The sequence below is a fragment of the Coenobita brevimanus genome, chromosome 97, assembly GCF_032717465.1.
Source record: "Coenobita brevimanus isolate Jiangsu-jjx chromosome 97, ASM3271746v2, whole genome shotgun sequence".
Taxonomy (NCBI): domain Eukaryota; kingdom Metazoa; phylum Arthropoda; class Malacostraca; order Decapoda; family Coenobitidae; genus Coenobita; species Coenobita brevimanus.
Genome location: NC_137050.1, coordinates 1851171 through 1868670, shown reverse-complemented (window position 1 = coordinate 1868670; position 17500 = coordinate 1851171). Strand labels below are relative to the sequence as shown.

At 45.9% G+C, this 17500-nt stretch overlaps 1 protein-coding gene across 1 annotated transcript in view; it reads right to left on the bottom strand.

Moving 5' to 3' along the window:
* The window catches only part of LOC145413769 (uncharacterized), a 181653-nt gene that overhangs the window by 13891 nt on the left and 150262 nt on the right, over positions 1-17500 (bottom strand). Inside the window, exon 10 of the mRNA XM_080283425.1 lies at positions 14580-14660. Coding sequence (XP_080139551.1) covers positions 14580-14660 — 81 coding nt within the window. The remainder of the gene's footprint in view (positions 1-14579; positions 14661-17500) is intronic.

Here is a 17500-nt window from a genome sequence, read left to right as displayed (position 1 = left end):
GGAAATAAGCTGGGAATGGACGAAACACTCGGCCAAATTAACGCGAACGCACTATAGATTGTTATATTAATCTCGCCTCACCTCGCCCCTCTCTCTATTTGTCACACGGATCACCCTCGGCGTATGACACCTTTATTAGTTTCCCCTCTATTCGCAAGCCAGATTCCCCTCTTCTCCCCTCTTCCCTCCCCCACTCTTCCCCTCCCTACAGTGGCACTCGAGCAGCAGAGTTCCGAGAGATTGTATTCCCTCTGAGATATCGAGTTAATTGGCTACAAGTCTCATGGTTCAAAACAAATCTCAAATGATTATAAAGGGTTAACTTTGACAGATGGATAAGAATGGCTGGGAAGGGAAAATAGGAAAGACTTTAAATTCTGTGTAGCCCTAAACGGTAGAGAAATTGAGAACTTAAGCACTTTCCCGCCTTCCCTTCCGCCCATCCTTACCAAAATCCCAAATGAACTCATGGTCACAGTTTCTCTTCTAGGCAATGAACAAGCAGAGACCGCAAGTGTTACAAACCTCGATGCTTGTGGATGGGTATGAGGAACGTCCATAGAGGAGTTCGAGAGGAAATAAGTGATGGAAATTGGACAGCGAGGCATGTATGATAGAGTAGTTGACAGGATGTGTGAAGGAGAGGGTATCAGTGGGGGTGAGAGAGTGCTGGTGTAAGAATGAGTGTGTTAGGGTGAGTGAGGATAAGGGCTGTAGGGTGAGAATGGATGTATGAAGGGCAGGGTGATGATTTGGGTGTACAGTATACGTATTAGGGAGAGACTGAGGGGGTGAGGATGTGAGAGTGAGGGCGAGTATGAAGACTAATGTGTGAGGGTGAGGGCGTGTGGTTTAGGGTGAAAATGAGGGTGAGGGTGACAGAGTGAAGTGTGATGATCTCCAGTCTCATCCTCCCATACCCACTTTCTCTCAACTTACTCTTCTCTCTCCCTCCCTTTCCTCACTTCCCTCCCTTCCTCTCTCTCCCTTCCAACACTTCCTTTCTCCCGCCTATCTCCCACTCACCTCTACCTTCTCTCTGCCCCTCTCTCATTCTCTCACCTTCAGTCATGTCTCCTTCGCTCATCACACTACATCTCCCCTTCCCTTCCTCTTCCTCTCCCTTCCCCTCTCCCCTTCTCTCCCTCTCTCTCCTCCCTCCCCCTCCCTCTCCCTTCCCCCTCCCGATGACAGCTATGGTGACAAATGCTGGCTGGCAGACTGATAACAGACAGTTTCACCCAGCACGACTAAGTAACGACCCTCACACCACCGCAAGGCTAGGCCACGAGTACATGAGGCAGGGTTGTTTGTAGTGGCAGAAGGGAGAGAAGATGAAGAGAGAGAGAGAGGGAAGAGGAAGAGGAGAGAAGGAGGAAGACGAGGAGGAAAATGAGGAAAAGAAAAAAAAAACATGGGGCAGGGTTACTTGGAAGGATGAGGAAAAGAGGAAAAAGATAAGTACATGTGGCAGGGTGACTTGGAGTGGAGAGAGAGAGAGAGAGAGAGAGAGAGAGAGAGAGAAGTACATGCTGGTGGGCGACTTGGAGTGGCTGTGAGGAGGGGAGTGGAGACGGAGAAGCACATTCAATAAAGACGCTGTCGCAATAAATTCAGAATGGGTATCGATATAAAAATTCTGGTAATGGCTGGAGGAGGAGGTGTATCGAGGAGAAATATTGACGGGGGGAGAAGGACAGGAAGATCGAGGACGAGATGGAGAGAGAGAGAGAGAGAGAGAGAGAGAGAGAGAGAGAGAGTACTAAAACAAAATAAACACAAAAGACATCATCGTGCTGAAGATAGAACACGACAAGTGATCCTAACATCGCTCTCGGTCTTCCTCTCCTTCTCCTCCTCCCTTCCCTACAGTGTATCATCATCATCATCATCATCATCATCATCATCATCATCATCATCACCTCCAGCACGATTCTGATGTTACTACGCCAGCACTTTCACCGAACGCACTTATAAACACACGAAGAGTTAGGTTGTTGCAAAGTGTTGTGAAATACCGCTGCAACTTCCTCTGACAGGCGTAGATAGAAACGTCAGCATCTACCGTCAGCATTCAGTCAGCATCTTTTTCAGTATCTACAATCAGAATCCCCAGTCACCATTTACGGTCAGCAAAATATTCACTCGTACATACGTTCCGTGAAACTAAACTGAGCGATGATTCACAGTGTTTCGTTATGTCTGGTAATTCTGTGTAACAAAAAATTCAGGATAACCCACAAGCAGACTAAAAAAAAAAAAATCTGGACATATATTCACAAACATATGATTCATTCCCTGTCTAAAATGTGCTTTCCTTCGCGCCATAATGCATACTTTCATCCATCAAACTACTTCCCTTTGCATCATCATAACACTTTCCTTTGCACCATCATAACCTTCCTTTGCACCAACATAATATTTCCCTTTACACCATCATGATACTTTTCCTTGCACAATCATAATACTTTCCTTCACACTAATGTAGTTTCTTCACTCCAATATACTTTTCTTCACACCATCAACCACATTTCCATCCGTCATCAAAATACCTGAAACCAACTCTCTCTCTCTCTCTCTCTCTCTCTCTCTCTCTCTCTCTCTCTCCATCACCATTAGTCTTCAAAAGGAATGAACATTAGCGTCTCTCTCCCCAAATGCTGTATTGTGAGGCCTGCGGATGCCCTTACGTGAGGTAAGGTCGGGTCAGGTAGGTACAGGTAGATTTTGTTTGGGTGGGTTGTTAGGTAGGTTAGGTTAGGCTAGGGTAGATTTTGTTAGGTCGGATTAGATTAGATTATGTTACGTTATGTTATGTTATGTTAGATTAGGTTAGGTTAGGATAGGTTGGGTAAAAGGAAAAAGGCTTGGTAATGTTTGGCTAGATTAGGTTAGGTTAGGTGGGGTGCTCTGAGATGACACTTACTTGGGTTAGATTATATTACCGTAGCTCTGACAATATTAGGCTAGCTAAGGCAAGGCTAGGTTAAGATGGGCTGGGTGGTTTGGTATGGTTTGGTTTTGGGGTGGGAGTGGGTTTGTAGCTGGGTTGGATTGGTAGTTGGGTTGGGTTCTCTTAGGGTTGAGTTAGGCTAGGTTAGGCATAGGTTAGGTTAGGGTACCGTTAAGCACACAATAAGGAAGACAGCCCCACAGCGTATACCCACACCTGTATAAAGACACCTATTGCCCTCTGACCCTCTATCCGGCCCCTATACACCTGACACACCTTCCTGCTTACCTTCCTACCTGGCCTGCCTCCTCTCACACCCTCCTGCCTACCTTCCTACCTAGCCTGCCTCCTCTTATACCCTCCTGCCTACCTTCCTACCTAGCCTGCCTCCTCTCACACCTTCCTGCCTACCTTCCTACCTAGCCTATCTCCTCTCACCTTCCTGCCTACCTCTCCTCACGGCCTCCTTCCTACCCTCTCCTCTCCTCCCCTTGCCGGCTTGTTTTCACTTGACAGAACTGGTCTACTGCCACGACTTGAACATTTATTCGTGGTTATGTGAAATTCGATGAACCTTGGATATGTAATGGGAATGAGTTTCCTTGGTTACTAGTTAAATCGACCCTCAAACCTGACTTCATTTGGTCATCAACTAAGCTGAGAAGGGAGTATGCGGATTTCTGCCAGGTAAGAACAGGTAAGAACTCGAGGAACAAGGCACAAAATTACAGTATCTGAATGAGGGTGTTGTGGTATGGGAGGTGGATTGGTCGCAGAACGTACAGAAAAGCCAGGATTTCTATTCAACTAAGCCACTCCAAACAGGATACGGCAAGCTGACTGATAAATAAATAGATAGCTACATCCCTAGATAGAAGGACAGGGTTTGTGTGACTCTATCAGCCACCACGTACAAAAGCCACCACCGTCTTCCACACCTTTAAGTCTGTCTCCCAGCTACACAGATAGATAGACAGACAGATAGATAGATGGATAGACTGATAGAGAGAATTATGCTGACTCAATACACAAACTCACAAACACACAAGCCACCAGCGTCACCCACACCAACCAAAAGTCTGGCTCCGTCCAAGATCTGTGACTACTTTTTTCTTTACCAGGGGGCGACAGTAATTTCTGTGGAAGTTTGTAATAAAACTTGGGGATCAGAAACTTTTAATGAGCAGCAGTGTAGCGGTGTGGCGGCGTCCTCACAGCCTGGGGAGGGGGGGAAAGGGGAGAGAGGGGAGTATGTGGGGAGGGAGGGAAGGGGAGATAGGGGAAGAGAGGGAATGAGGCGGTGAAAGAGGGCAAGGAGGTAGGAGCCATTAAAGGAAGTACAGGAGAGGAAAACATAGGAGAAATGGAGAAGTGGAAGAAGGAGTAGGGAGAGGAAAAGAGAGGGGAGGTGAGGGGATGACAGAGGAGAAGAAGACAGGAGCAAGAAGGAAAGCTATGATGAAGAAACGATAAGGAAAATGAAGAGAATTTTAGTGGACATGAGGCAAAAATGACGACAAAGGAAAGAAAATGTGAATAGGGGAAGAAGATGGAGGGAGGTAAGATGGGGTGAAGAAAGGGAGGAAAGGGACAAGGAAGGAGACAGGAAGAAAAGCCCAAAGGTTGAGAGGCGGAACTGAAAGGGAGTGAGGGGGAGGGAAGAATAGGAGGGAGGAAAGGAAGGGAAAAGGAGGTAAAAATAGGGGGAAGGGGAAAACGAAAGGAAAAGTAGGAGTGAAGGAAGGGGAAGGAGAAATGGAGGAGGGGATGGGATATATGCCGAGAAGCGAAGGGGGAGACAAAGGGAGGAGATAGTAGCCCAAAGTAGGAAAGGAGAGACGATGGGCTTGGGAACGGAGAGAATGAGGGTGAGGAGAAGAGGGGAAAGGAGCCAGGGAGGGAAGTGGGGGTGGGGGGGAAGAGAAGGAGGGGAGAAGACCTGAGCCAAGGAATGAAACAGTAGCCAAGAACGAGGGGGGGGGGGAGGTGAGAAAGAACAATGGGGAAAAGGAGAGGGGAAGGAAGAGGGGGAGAGAATGATGAGAAAAGGAGGATATGAGGGAAGAGATAAAGGAAGGGGAGGGGGAAGGAGGAGGGGAGAGGAAGTAGACAGGAACCATGAAGTAGGGAGAGGGGAGGAAAAGATGAGGGAAGAGGGGGAGTGGGGGGGAAGGGATGAGGGAAGAGCGGGAGTGGGGGGGAAGGGATGAGGGAAGAGCGGGAGTGGGGGGGAAGAGATGAGGGAAGAGGGGGAGTGGGGGGGAAGAGATGAGGGAAGAGGGGGAGTGTCATTATAGGGAGAAAATGAAGAAAAGTATTGAAAGTTATTGGAGCGAAAGGGAGAGAGAATTTTTCCCTTTATGAGCTACGCTAGGCTAGGCTAGGCTAGGTTGGGCTACGCTACGCAAGATCAGGCTAGATTTAAGTTAGGCTACGTTAAATCAGGTCAGGCTAGGTTAAGCTATGTTAGGTCTGCATTTTCCCTCCGTCCGAAACCCACGAAGTCACCCAGTCTTAAAACCTGCCACTCAGCTCCTTAGGCTAAAGAGATTATCGAGGGCTATCCGGCACAATCTTCGCATTACCTGCCTCAATTTACCTGCTCCTCCATCATGCACCCAGCCTCCCTACCTTGCAATCACCTTCACACGCCAGAGATTGAATGGCTGAGCACCCTACGAGTTTTATTATAATTTACATGTATTTTCTTTAATATTACTCACTGGGAGGAATATCAGTGTCACATTTACTAACACTTTATATTAAAATTGATGGCTTTTTTTCTTTTTTCTATATTCTCTATAATTACCTTCTTGAAACATAGACGGAATGGTGGAGTAGGTTAGAGTTTTGAGATTATTTATGTGTATTTTCTTGAGAGAGAGAGAGAGAGAGAGAGAGAGAGAGAGAGAGAGAGAGAGAGAGAGAGAGAGAGAGAGAGAGAGAGAGAGGCGGAATTTAAACTGATAACCATTTCTAAACACTTCGTCATCTTTCTTTGCCTTACGTATTTTTATTGATATGGGAGAAATTCAGAGGCGGAGTACTGTAGTTAGATTTTCATGATAAAGTTATGTGTATTTTCTTTTATCTTGCTCACTGGGAGGAATTCTGAGTGCCATATTGCTCACACGTTAATTAAAATACCGTAGGTGGATTTCTTTTATACTCTGTCCTCTGCTATTTTTTTTTATACTGAGTTGAGATTGAAAATGGCTGAATGGGAGAGTAGCTCAGAGTTTTATGCAAATTTGTATTTTAATCTTGCAAACAAACAAACAAACAAAAAAGGTCTCCCTTAAAAAAAGTCCCTTAGAACTGCACGAATACGAAAAAAAAAGAAAAATGGTCACCAACTTGAAGAGGTTAAGCCACATCTATAGTACGATTATTTTCACCTGACAACCGGGCAACTCAAAAAAATTCAATACTAAGTCGTGGTTACGTGAAATTCCATAAGCCCTAGTTATGAGGTAGAAATGAGTCTCCTTGGTTACTAGTCAAATCAACCCTTCACTTTAACCACCTTTACCCATCAACTGACCTGCAAATTGTTATTTTTTTTTTGGTCAGGTTAGAACAAACGCCCTATAGTTATCTCCATTCTATGTAATCATTTTAATAAGGGAGAAGCTGATGGCCATACTGCTAAAAGTTTTATTAAAGTTGATGGTTCTTTACTAAACGCACTTTAAATGAGCTTGTTCATTACTACAATTAGGTTGATAAAGGACACACTTAACGCCAAGTTGCTAAAAGTTTCATTAAAATTCATGGGGTGTCTTATTTAACCGCTCAAAGGTATATTTACACATGCTATCACCACGAACCTGCTGGCCATGGTGATGTGATGACGTGTTAGGGTGTGCAGGGTGTTTGGGGGGTGCTGTGGGGGAGGGTGAAGGGGGTGGCGTGGGGGAAGGTGAAGCGGGTGTTGTGGGGGAGTGGTGTGAGGAAGGGTGAAATGGGGTGGAAGGGGAAGTGGTGTGAGGGAAGGTGAAAGGTGTGGTGTGAGGAAGGGTGAAAGGTGTGGTGTGGGGGAGTGGTGTGAGAGGGTGAAAGGTGTGGTGTGAGTGAGGGTGAAAGGTGTGGTGTGGGGAAGTGGTGTGAGGGAGGGTGAAAGGTGTGGTGTGAGTGAGGGTGAAAGGTGTGGTGTGGGGGAGTGGAGGCAGGAGGGGGAGGAAAGGCAAGAGGAGGGCGAGGGAGCAGTGAAAAGGCGAGGAAGAAGGAAGAAATGACGTTAGTGTGAAGGTAATGGGAAGATGCATGGGTATTGAGCGGATGAGGGAAGTATGAGGGGCTATAAGAGAAAGGATGATGATGAAGTGAGGGTAGAACAGGTAGTGAGGTAGTGTGAGAGGGAGTATCAGAGTAGTGTGAGGAAGAGTGATGATATGAGGGTAAAGCTAGTGTGAGAGCAGTATGAGGGTAGTGTGAAGGCAGGGCAAGGATGGTACTATTAGGGTAGAGTAATATAAGGGTAGTAGTATGAGGGCAGTATGAATGAGAGAGACAAGCGTGTAGCCCCCTGCCAGCACTGACTAGCGAGCGACCCTTTCCCTCCCCTCACCAATATGGTAATGAAAGCCAGGCCATATCGACTGCGTCATTACTTCAGTCCACCATCACTATCACACACACACTGCCTCACTCACCCTCTCCATCACTACTACTATTACTTATACTACTACTACTACTACTACTACTACTATAACTGCAACCATCAATATATCCCATGTCTGTACGAGTATCATCATTGCTTGTACCATTACTACCATAACTCAATCTCTCCCTCACTGCTACTACTACTACTACTACTACTACTATTCTGCATTGTAGTTTATAGGTTATGTGTGTGTGTAGATGTGTTTGGGCGTATGTTTAGGTGGTGAAGGGGTACAGTGTGTGTGTGTGTGTGTGTGTGTGTGTGTGTGTGTGTGTGTGTGTGTGTGTGTGTGTGTGTGTGTGTGTGTGTGTGTGTGTGTGTGTGTGTGTGTGTGTGTGTGTGTGTGTGTGTGTAGTTGGGCTCTGTTTGGGTGTATTTAGGTGCCGAAGATATAAGTGTAGTTGTGTTCTGTGTAAGGGGTGGATGTGACGTGTGTGCATAGCCAGTTGAACCCAGAAACATATTTTACATCTCATTCCTACCATATCCTGAAACTTACACCTGTATTCTCGTCAGGTAAAGAGGTTCCCTAGCACCTCTTCCTTAGCGATTTATTTTTATATATGACTGGTTAATATTCATTTGTACGATATTCATGCAAAGTTCGGCGATACAGGAAGGATTTATGTAACACGGAATAGGACAATAACGTGTAATAAGCAAAATAAATCGCTGAGGCAAAGGTGTTAGGGAGCTTCCTTAACCGACAAGAGGGGTTAGATGCAGCCTTAATAGACTCTTTAACCCCTTCAATCCGATGACATTTTTTTTTTTCAATTTAATCAGGTTAATATCATAAGACTTTATTGAACTTCCGGCGAGACATAAGCCAGCCAACACCTTTTCCTATGCGATTTATTTTGCTCATTGCACCTTACTGTTCTCTTCTGAGTCACAGAAATCCTTCCAATATCGCCATACTCTGCATAAACAAAAGGATATTAACCCAGCCATATCCGAAAATAAATCGCTAAGGAAGTGGGATTAGGGTCAAGGGGTTAATGAATGCTGTACCGAACCCCTCCAGCTGGAAAAGTCCCACCTAACTGAGGAAAATCGTCTGAAAGTAGGAAGAATATACTAAGAAATACATAAGCGAACTGAAGTGGTTAAAATGCAAGAGGCCTTTTCTGAGATGCGTAAAATCGTCTGACGGAAGAAAATAAACCAGAGATGTCACAAAATCGTCAGGTGGAAGAAAGTAAACCGGAAGTGACGTCACAAAATCGTCAGGTGGAAGAAAGTAAACCGGAAGTGACGTAATCGAACTGAAGGGGTTAAGGAAGAGCCTCCTACAAGACGCTAAGTTCCGGCCCGAGCAGACAAAACCCCCTCCTCTGCTCATAAAGGTGTCAGTGGAGGAAAAGTACGAGCTGGAGGAGGAAAGAGAGAGGGATGGAGGGAAGGAGGGAAGGAAGGAGAGGGAAGGAGGGAAGGAAGGAGAGGGATGGAGGAGGAGGAAAGGTGGAGAAGTGGGGGACACGGAGGGAGAGAGGGAAGAAGTGAGGGATAGAGAGAGGGAAGGAAGTGGGACTGAAGGAAGGAGAGATACGGACGAGGAAGAAGAGGAGGAGGAGGAAAAGTGGAAGTGAAGTGAGAGGGATCGAGGGAGAGAAGGAAGAAGTGGGGGATGGAGAAAGGGAAAGAGTAGGGAAGGGAGGGGATAGAGGGGAAATGAGAGGAGAGAAAGGGGGAAGGTAAGAGGAGGTGGGTGGAAGTGCTGATTTAAAAAAAAAGAAAAAAAAAGGAGGAACGGAAGGATGAGAAGGCAGTACGAAGGGAGGGAGACAGGAGGGAAGGGAGAGAGGGGGGGGGGAAAGGAGAGAGGAGGAAGGAAGGAAAGAAGAAGGAAAGAAGGAAGGTTGGAAGGAAGGAGACAAAGCTCACTCTTCTCCTCATAACGGCGTCAAGGGAGGAAAATTACGACCCTGAAGAGGAGAGAGACGGGAAGGGAGGAGGGAAGGAGAGAGAAAAATGAGAGACGGAGGAATGAGAGAGAGAGAAGAACGAGGGGGGGAGAGGAATAAAGACAGGAGAGAAAGAAGGAGGGAGGGAGAGAAGGACAAGACAGAAAAGCAGGAAGAAAAGTAAGGCGGAAAAAGGACAGGATGAAGGAAAAGGGACTGAAAGTGAAAGAACAGGAAGGGTGGCAACGGAACACTAAGTAGAAGGCAGAAGGAGGAAAGGCTGGAGAAGAGGGAGGAAGAGAAGGAGAAAGGATGGAAGGAAGGAGGAGGAGGAAAGATGGACGAGAGGTAGGAAAAAGAGAGGAAGTAAGGGAGGAAAAAGATAAGAGAAGGAAGGAAAGAGAGGAAGAGAAGAAGAGTGGAAGAAACGATGAATACGAGAGATGACAGGAGAGGGAAGGAGAAGAGGAGAGGAAAAAAGGGGGGAGAAGAATGAAAGATAAAAGAGAGAGGAAGAGGAGAGAGGAAGAATGGGAGGAGAAAGAGGGAAGGTGAGAGAAGAGGAGGAAGCGAAAGAGGGACAAGTGACAAAGTGGAGTGAGGGCGGAGGAGGCGAGGTATGCTGTCAAAATAAAGGAAACGACATATTCAGTTCCGCCGAGAGTGCCTTGCGCAGCTGTCTACAAGCGTTACTGCGCATCTGACACACACACACACACACACACACACACACACACACACTTACTTACACCAATGGCCTGAGTATGTGTCTCTTTTATTTCCACTCAACCGTATTGGGTAAATGAAATGCGTCTTTCGGAAAAAAAATACATAAATAAATAAAATAACCTCCACGACACACGGATTCTGAACTATCCTCCTCTTCCCGGACGATTTTCTTCATCATTTGAGCGGCATCCCGTCCTCTGAAAAAGATACAAAATCCCCCAGACTGTATATACTGTATTTTGTAACCCTGGCTACATCAACTGAGCTCCAGGATACAGGGTGGAGCAAAAATTTGTGGCCGCTAAAACAATGAGAAGTTGGTGTAGGCTGGATGGCTCCCGGGGGTACACTCCTTGCGCATTTTTTTTGGGGGTGGGGGGGTGGGGGGCTGGGTTTTTGGGGTAAGGGAGAGCGAGGGAGAGAAAGACGGGGAAGAGGAACAGGGATGGAGGGAGAAATGGGGAGGAGGAAAGTGGAAGGAGAGAGAAAGGGATGGATGTTAAGAGAGGAGATAGATGGGAGGGATAGAGAAGATGAAGATGAAGATGGAGAGAGAGAGAGAGAGAGAGAGAGAGAGAGAGAGAGAGAGAGAGAGAGAGAGAGAGAGAGTGTTAAATAAAAGAGGGAAGTGGGAAAGAGGGAGGGTGTTAAGAGAAAGAAAGTCATTCATCTCCCACCCTCTTCCCGCCCTTCCCCCACCCCCACACCCACCCACACCCACACCCACACCAAAATATAAATGAGCCACAGAGAAGCACCAAAGACACTAAAACTACCAGGACCACCTCGTATTATACACTTTCATCCCTTCATTATATTATCTCTTATTCATTTAACCCCTCTCATGGTCGGGGAAACTCTAGTACCCTTTTCCAGCTGATGTCAGACGATGTTCTTAAAGTGACTGCAGTACATACACATACACACACATTTCAAGAAGCATTATTTCGTGTTAAGATGGATCAAATTGGATTCACCTGAGAGTTAATTTTCAAGCCCCACTATTCCCTGCGCCATTGTGTGTGTGTGTGTGTGTGTGTGTGTGTGTGTGTGCAGTAATGAGCTCGCAATGCCTCTTAATACCCGCCTCACGCAGCACATCCCCCCGTAAAGTATCAGTAAATCATCTTTCCGATATCTGGTCCTCCGCGCCGCCAAGACCCACGCCCCGACACACACACACACACACACACACACACACACACACACACACACACACACACACTGCTTATGTAAATGAGACACACCAGAGACGCCGCCATCACCATCACCACCATTATCATCACCACCACCACCGCCTTCACCATTACTTACACTACCACCACCATCACCTTCACCATGACTGACACTTCCATCACCACTCTCGCCGCTTTTGTCATCGCTGCCACCATCACCACCACCACCAACACTGCTACTACCATCACCATCATCACCACCACCACCACCACTATCACCACCATCTATCTCTACTCTAAACACCCCACCGTACGAAAACCGAATACTAAAAAACAGACGAAACAGACGAAAGCTTAACGAAAATAATGAAGAACTAAGCAAATCACACAGAAATAAGTCAAAATAAAGAGCGATAATAACACGAATACCGGAGAAAACACACGAAAGTTTATCAGAACAAAGTGAAAAGATACGAAACATATATAAAACTGGTCAGAGTACACCAAACTTAACAAAAGGGATGAAAAACAGACGAAACTTACGAAATATATGAAAACAGGACCAAATACACGAAAGTTTAGTTAATTATGAGTGAAAAAATACGAAAAATAAAAAAATTAGGTGAACTACGTAAATGTTCATCAAACAGGGGGGAAGAAAAAAGAAAAAAAAATGCAAGAAAGTTCATTAAAATACAGAGGGGAGGAAAAGATGTTCAAAAAAGAGGTGAACACAACCCTCCCTCATTTCCATATACTCCTCCCACGACGCCCGTTCATGAGTGTGTACGGCCCCGTAGTGTGTGTGTGTGTGTGTGTGTGTGTGTGTGTAAATGTTTAACTATGTATGTACGAATAAATGAACATGTAAATACGTGTAAATCTGTGTAAATGAATAAATCTGCGGAAATTTGTGTGTAAAATGCACGTACGCCTCAATGTGTACTGTGTGTAAATGTGTGTAGTGGGGTGTGAGCAGCGACCAACGCGCCAACCCAGAGAGTGTATGCAAACTCGGCCCTATAAGCACATCGCCACCAGCCTCTTAAGGAGCAAAGCCGAGGAGACGCAGAGGGGTCGTGAGAGGGTGTGGTGTGGTGTGGTGTGGTGTGGTGTGGTGTGGTGCGTGTGGTGTGGTTATTGTGCCTTGAGAGCGTGGTGTGGTGTGGTGGGTAATGTTTGTTGTGGGTGTGAGAGATATGGTGTGGTGTGGTGTGGTGTGGTGTGGTTATGGTGCCTAGAGAGCGTGGTGTGGTGTGGTCGGTAATGTTTGTTGTGGGTGTGAGAGATATGGTGTGGTGTAGTGTGGTGTGGTGTGGTGTGGCGCAATGCTGTTTTTGTTAAGTGTCCTTGGTGTGGTATCGGTAAGCACACCCAAAACTGCATTACTGTGGTTGTGGTGTGCTTGTCCTATGGTGTGGTGAATGTGGTGGCGCTGTGGTGAGTGTGGTGGCGGTGTGGTGGTCGATCTCCTCTGATTGTGGCTGCATTGTGCCAGAACTGGGTGACGAAACACGACCACACGGGGCCGTGTGTGTGTGTGTGTGTGTGTGTAATGTGTGCGTGCATGCGTGCGTGCAAAAACAAATTCAAGTTACAAGAAGATAATCATGGAAAAATACTTCATGAATATCAGTCCAAAACCGCGGCAAGGAAATGGCCCGCCTAACAATATGCTCAGGGATCTCTTTAAATAAATAAATAAATAAGTAAGTGAAAAATGAAGAAATAAGAATATCCACAATGGCAAAAGAAAAGTTTATATTATGTTTCTCACAGTTTCGTTCATAACTGTCGCTCCCTTGCAGGACAACAAGCCATGCAGACGAAAATTTTTGCAATCAGTATCGAGTCCTTGTTTTTTGTTTTCCATGCACTGGCGACCATTTTTAATTAATATGAAAACACAAGACATCAATATCTAACGATGCATATGTAGTTAAAACCGTGAAAAAAGTATGCCTGATAGAATTATTTTAGAACTCAAGATGGTTATTTGGGGGTATCCAGTAACGCTAGGAATTATCTTGCCAAAACGGTATACATCATTCTAAGAGCTAGGTCACAGTTTCGGTCGGCTCAGGTCACGGTTTCAATAAGGTCAGGTTACAGTTTCATCGTTTCACGGTTAGGTTTGTCCCGTTAGGTTGGACTGGGGGGCTTATCTCCTCACGTTTCAGAGAGCTCGAGGATACAGAGCTCTGGATCACGTTTCAGAGGTCACGCGGATATAGAGCTGTAGGTTCGGCGATGGGTGGCGGAGATAATATCCTCTGGTGGGGTTCAACGGAGCGGACCACAGATACGACACGCCTGAGATGATCTGTCGTCTCATGTCTGTGTGGCCTCTGTTTCACTAGACATACTCTTTGATAATTCTTTTACATTTGTGCTTTCTTTTTGTTCTGAGTCCTATCTCGCCCTAGCTTAAGCTGAATTAGTGTTGAGATAATAATTTAATCCAATGCGAAGTAGTAAAAAATCCACAACATCCGCAGGGGAATGTAAGATGGTCTCCACACAACTATAGTACACCGACATACTTCTGTGCAAATTTCCATGATGATTTAATAACATACGGGAACACGGGAATTCAAAATTTGTGAATATGTATGAGTTGACCTTTGACCCGTCCCCTCCTTTTCTCGTCCTAGATAAAAAAAGAAAGAAAGAAAGGAAAAGAAAAAAAAAAGGCTTCTGGAGATATACTACCGTAGTATGCTCAGGGAACCATTGCATAAAGTTTGAAGAGAACTGGTGAAGAAATAAACAGAAAAATATTTGAAAAAAAAAAATGAAACTGAACACAGAGAGAAGACCTAAGTATGAAGTACCAAAAACGATAAACAGAAGACAGAATAAGGTAAAGGAAGGAGGGATGTGTGAATGAATACGAGCAAATACGAATGAGTGAATAAGGGTAAAGAATGAGTCTAAATGGCTAAATTAGAAGAGATATAAGGCACATATACTCACCCTTTTCCACATATAAATATAAGACACCTCCATCAATGCCTATGAGTTTGGAAGTGAGTGTGTGAATGAGTGAATGTAAATGAGTGAATAAAAGTCAAGATAAACAAGTGAATAAGAGTAAGAAACGAGTCAAAACGGGTAAACAGGAGTAAACATAAGCCACATATACTCACCCTCTTCCACATATAAATATAGGCCACTTCCATCAGCGTCCACGAATCCAGAAGTCTATCATCCCCATACAGGAGCTCCACCTGGGGAAAGAGAAAGTGTTACTGTTACGTTACTGGGGTGAGAGAGAGAGGGTTCCTATTATGTTACGGGGGTGAGAAAGAGCGCTACAGAGGGGGGTATTACTTGTGTAGGGGAGCTGTCACTGGGAATTAGCTTCCTGGGAAAGAAAGAGACAGCTGGAAATCTGACTGAGGTGAGCTACTCCATATTCCTAGCAAATCCGGCACGGGTTCATTTAATGCTTATGTCTTAGGGTCGTATACGGAAATCTTATATAGCAAAGTGAGAGGCAAACCCAACAGTTTTTAAGATTTTTGAAGCACGTGATGATGATGGAACGTATTTGGCCTTCGTAATTGGCTGTTATTTGCCTTCTGTAAAACGGGAGCAGGATGATCATACCTAATAACCACAGGTGTTACTTCCATGACCTTCAGTAATTAGGGGTTTGCATCCAATTTTCCGGATTAATGACTAAGTATACGACTATGAGAACGACCTCAGATACCACCTCCTTCAGTTATAGGTCAACTCCTTACATACCCCGTAGATATATGACCCGGGAATATAGGAGGTACATGGAGACTGCTTGTGAGGGAGAAAAAGACGAAGGGTAGAGGGATGAAGGGAAGAAGATGGTCAAGAGCAAGGGTAGGGACGGTGGGGAGGGGAGGGAGAAGAGGAACGGGAAGAGAGAGATGAGAGGAGGCGATAGAGGAGGCGAGGTCTCTTCAAAGCTCAAATATCTGATGTTAACCTGGAAAAAACTTCATGATGGCAGTGGAGGTGTTAATGGTGGTATGAGCGAGTAAGGTAATCAGCAGGTGTGTTTATCTAATCAGTGGGGCCCCACCGGACTGATCTACGCAACACAACACAACACGACACAACGCAACACAGCCCAGCACAACACAACACAAAACAACACAGCACAGCACAACACAACACACCACAACACAACACAGCACGGCGCCAGGGTAAGGACGCAATACACAAGTGCGTCCAGAGCAGTTCATACCAAGAGACGATTTTTTTCCCCTTTGACTGCTATGATTTCTCTCAGCAGAACGAAATCATCTGCTCTCAGCTTCCCTAAATAAGCTAACTAGATTTATAATAACGAAAGGTTCCGCAAGAAAATCTTAATATCGTTCAGAGCTACAGTAGGATTTCTCTAAGATGAAAACACACACATACACACACACACACACACACACACACACACACACAAGGAATCAACGATAGAAAATAAACTTTCTGATGCAACGATGTCTCTCGGGTGAAAAGCATCGTCTGGGTTAGCTTGAGGGGCGAGAGGATGAGATTTTCCTTAGCTCCTTGGCTATTATGATTTCTCTCAGGTAAGAAAAATCGTCTGTTGGCTATTCAACCCCTTCAAGCCGATGACGTACTTTTCACTTCAATCAGTCCACTATCAGACAACTGTGCTCAAACTTAGAAGGATATTTAACAGCGATGGGGTTAATGAAATGTATACCTAACCCTCTATTTTAAAAAGTCTCCCCTCTAAGTTAAATATGATTGTCTGAAGAAAACAAGAAAAAAAAAAAGGGGCGTCTTCGGATTGAATGGGTTGTTGTTGTTGTTGTTTTTATTGTTGTTGTGATCCCAGGCTCATCTGAAAAGTGAACACTGTGGACTGCAGTCTGAATTTACTTCCTGCAGTTCACCATCCACTTTTCGCGGGACTGGAAAGGGGTTGAGGGACGTTTGTATAACCAGGCAGATGAGCCGCCTGGTTATACTGGTGCCACCGTGTGCAGGCGTCCCTCTCCAGCACGGACTGAAGGGGTTAGAGGGAGAGGATGAGCCGAGAGGTTACACGCTACAGTGAACGCTTAGTGTGTCGCTGGCCAGTGATTTATTAAGCATGGAGTGTAGAGTGAGAGGGGGAATGAAGAAAAAGGGAGGGAAGGAGGGGGGAAGAGAAGAGAGGGAGGGGAGAGCTAAGGAGGAGAGAGAGAGAGAGAAGGGAGGGGAGGAGAGAGAGGCGAAGAAGGAGAAAAAGAAGGGGAGATGGGGAGAGAGAAGGAATGACAGGAAGGAGAAAAGAGGGGAAAGACGGGGAGGAAAGGATGATGGAAAGGAGGCAGGGAGGTAGGTGTGAGGAAGACGGGGAGAAAGGGAGGGAAGGAGGAAAGGAAGGGGCGTGCGGGAAAGGAAGAGGGGGGGATGGAGGGAGAAAAAAGGCAAGGGAGAGATAGAGGGAGGCGGAAGGGAAGAGAGAAGGTAGAAATACGGAATGGAAGAACGGGAGAAAGAGACTGAAGGGTGTAAGGAAAAGAGTGACGAAGAAAACCTGGAAGGAAGGAAGGAAGGAAGGAAGGAAGGATGGAAGGAAGTGAAGGAAGGAAGGAAGGATGGAAGGAAGTGAAGAAAGGCAACAGGGATGGAGAAGGGGGTAAAGGAAGGACGAGACAAGAGGCAGGCGGTTGGGAAATGGAAGAAGGAAGGGAAAAGAGGAGCGAGGAAAGGAAGTAAGATGGAAAAAGCAGATAAGAAAAGAGGGAAAGAGAAGAGGAAAACAAGAGGGAGAAGAGAGGAAGGGAAGGAAACGAAGGCAAAAGAGGAGGGGGAGGGAGAAAAACGAGAAATAGAGGGGCGAAGGGATGAGGGGGTAAGGGGAAAGGAACGACGAGGGTGGGGGAAGCGGAGAGGAGGGGAAACAGGAGAGCGGAGGAAAGGGAGGGGGAAATAAGAGAGGGGAAGAGAGGAGGGGGAAAGGGGAGGATAGGGAGGATAGAGTGGGGAAGAGAAACGGGAGGAAAGGGAGAGGGAGGGGGAAATAGGGGAAGGAAGGGAGTGAGAGGGTAGACCACGTGGGAAAGGGAGCAGGTGT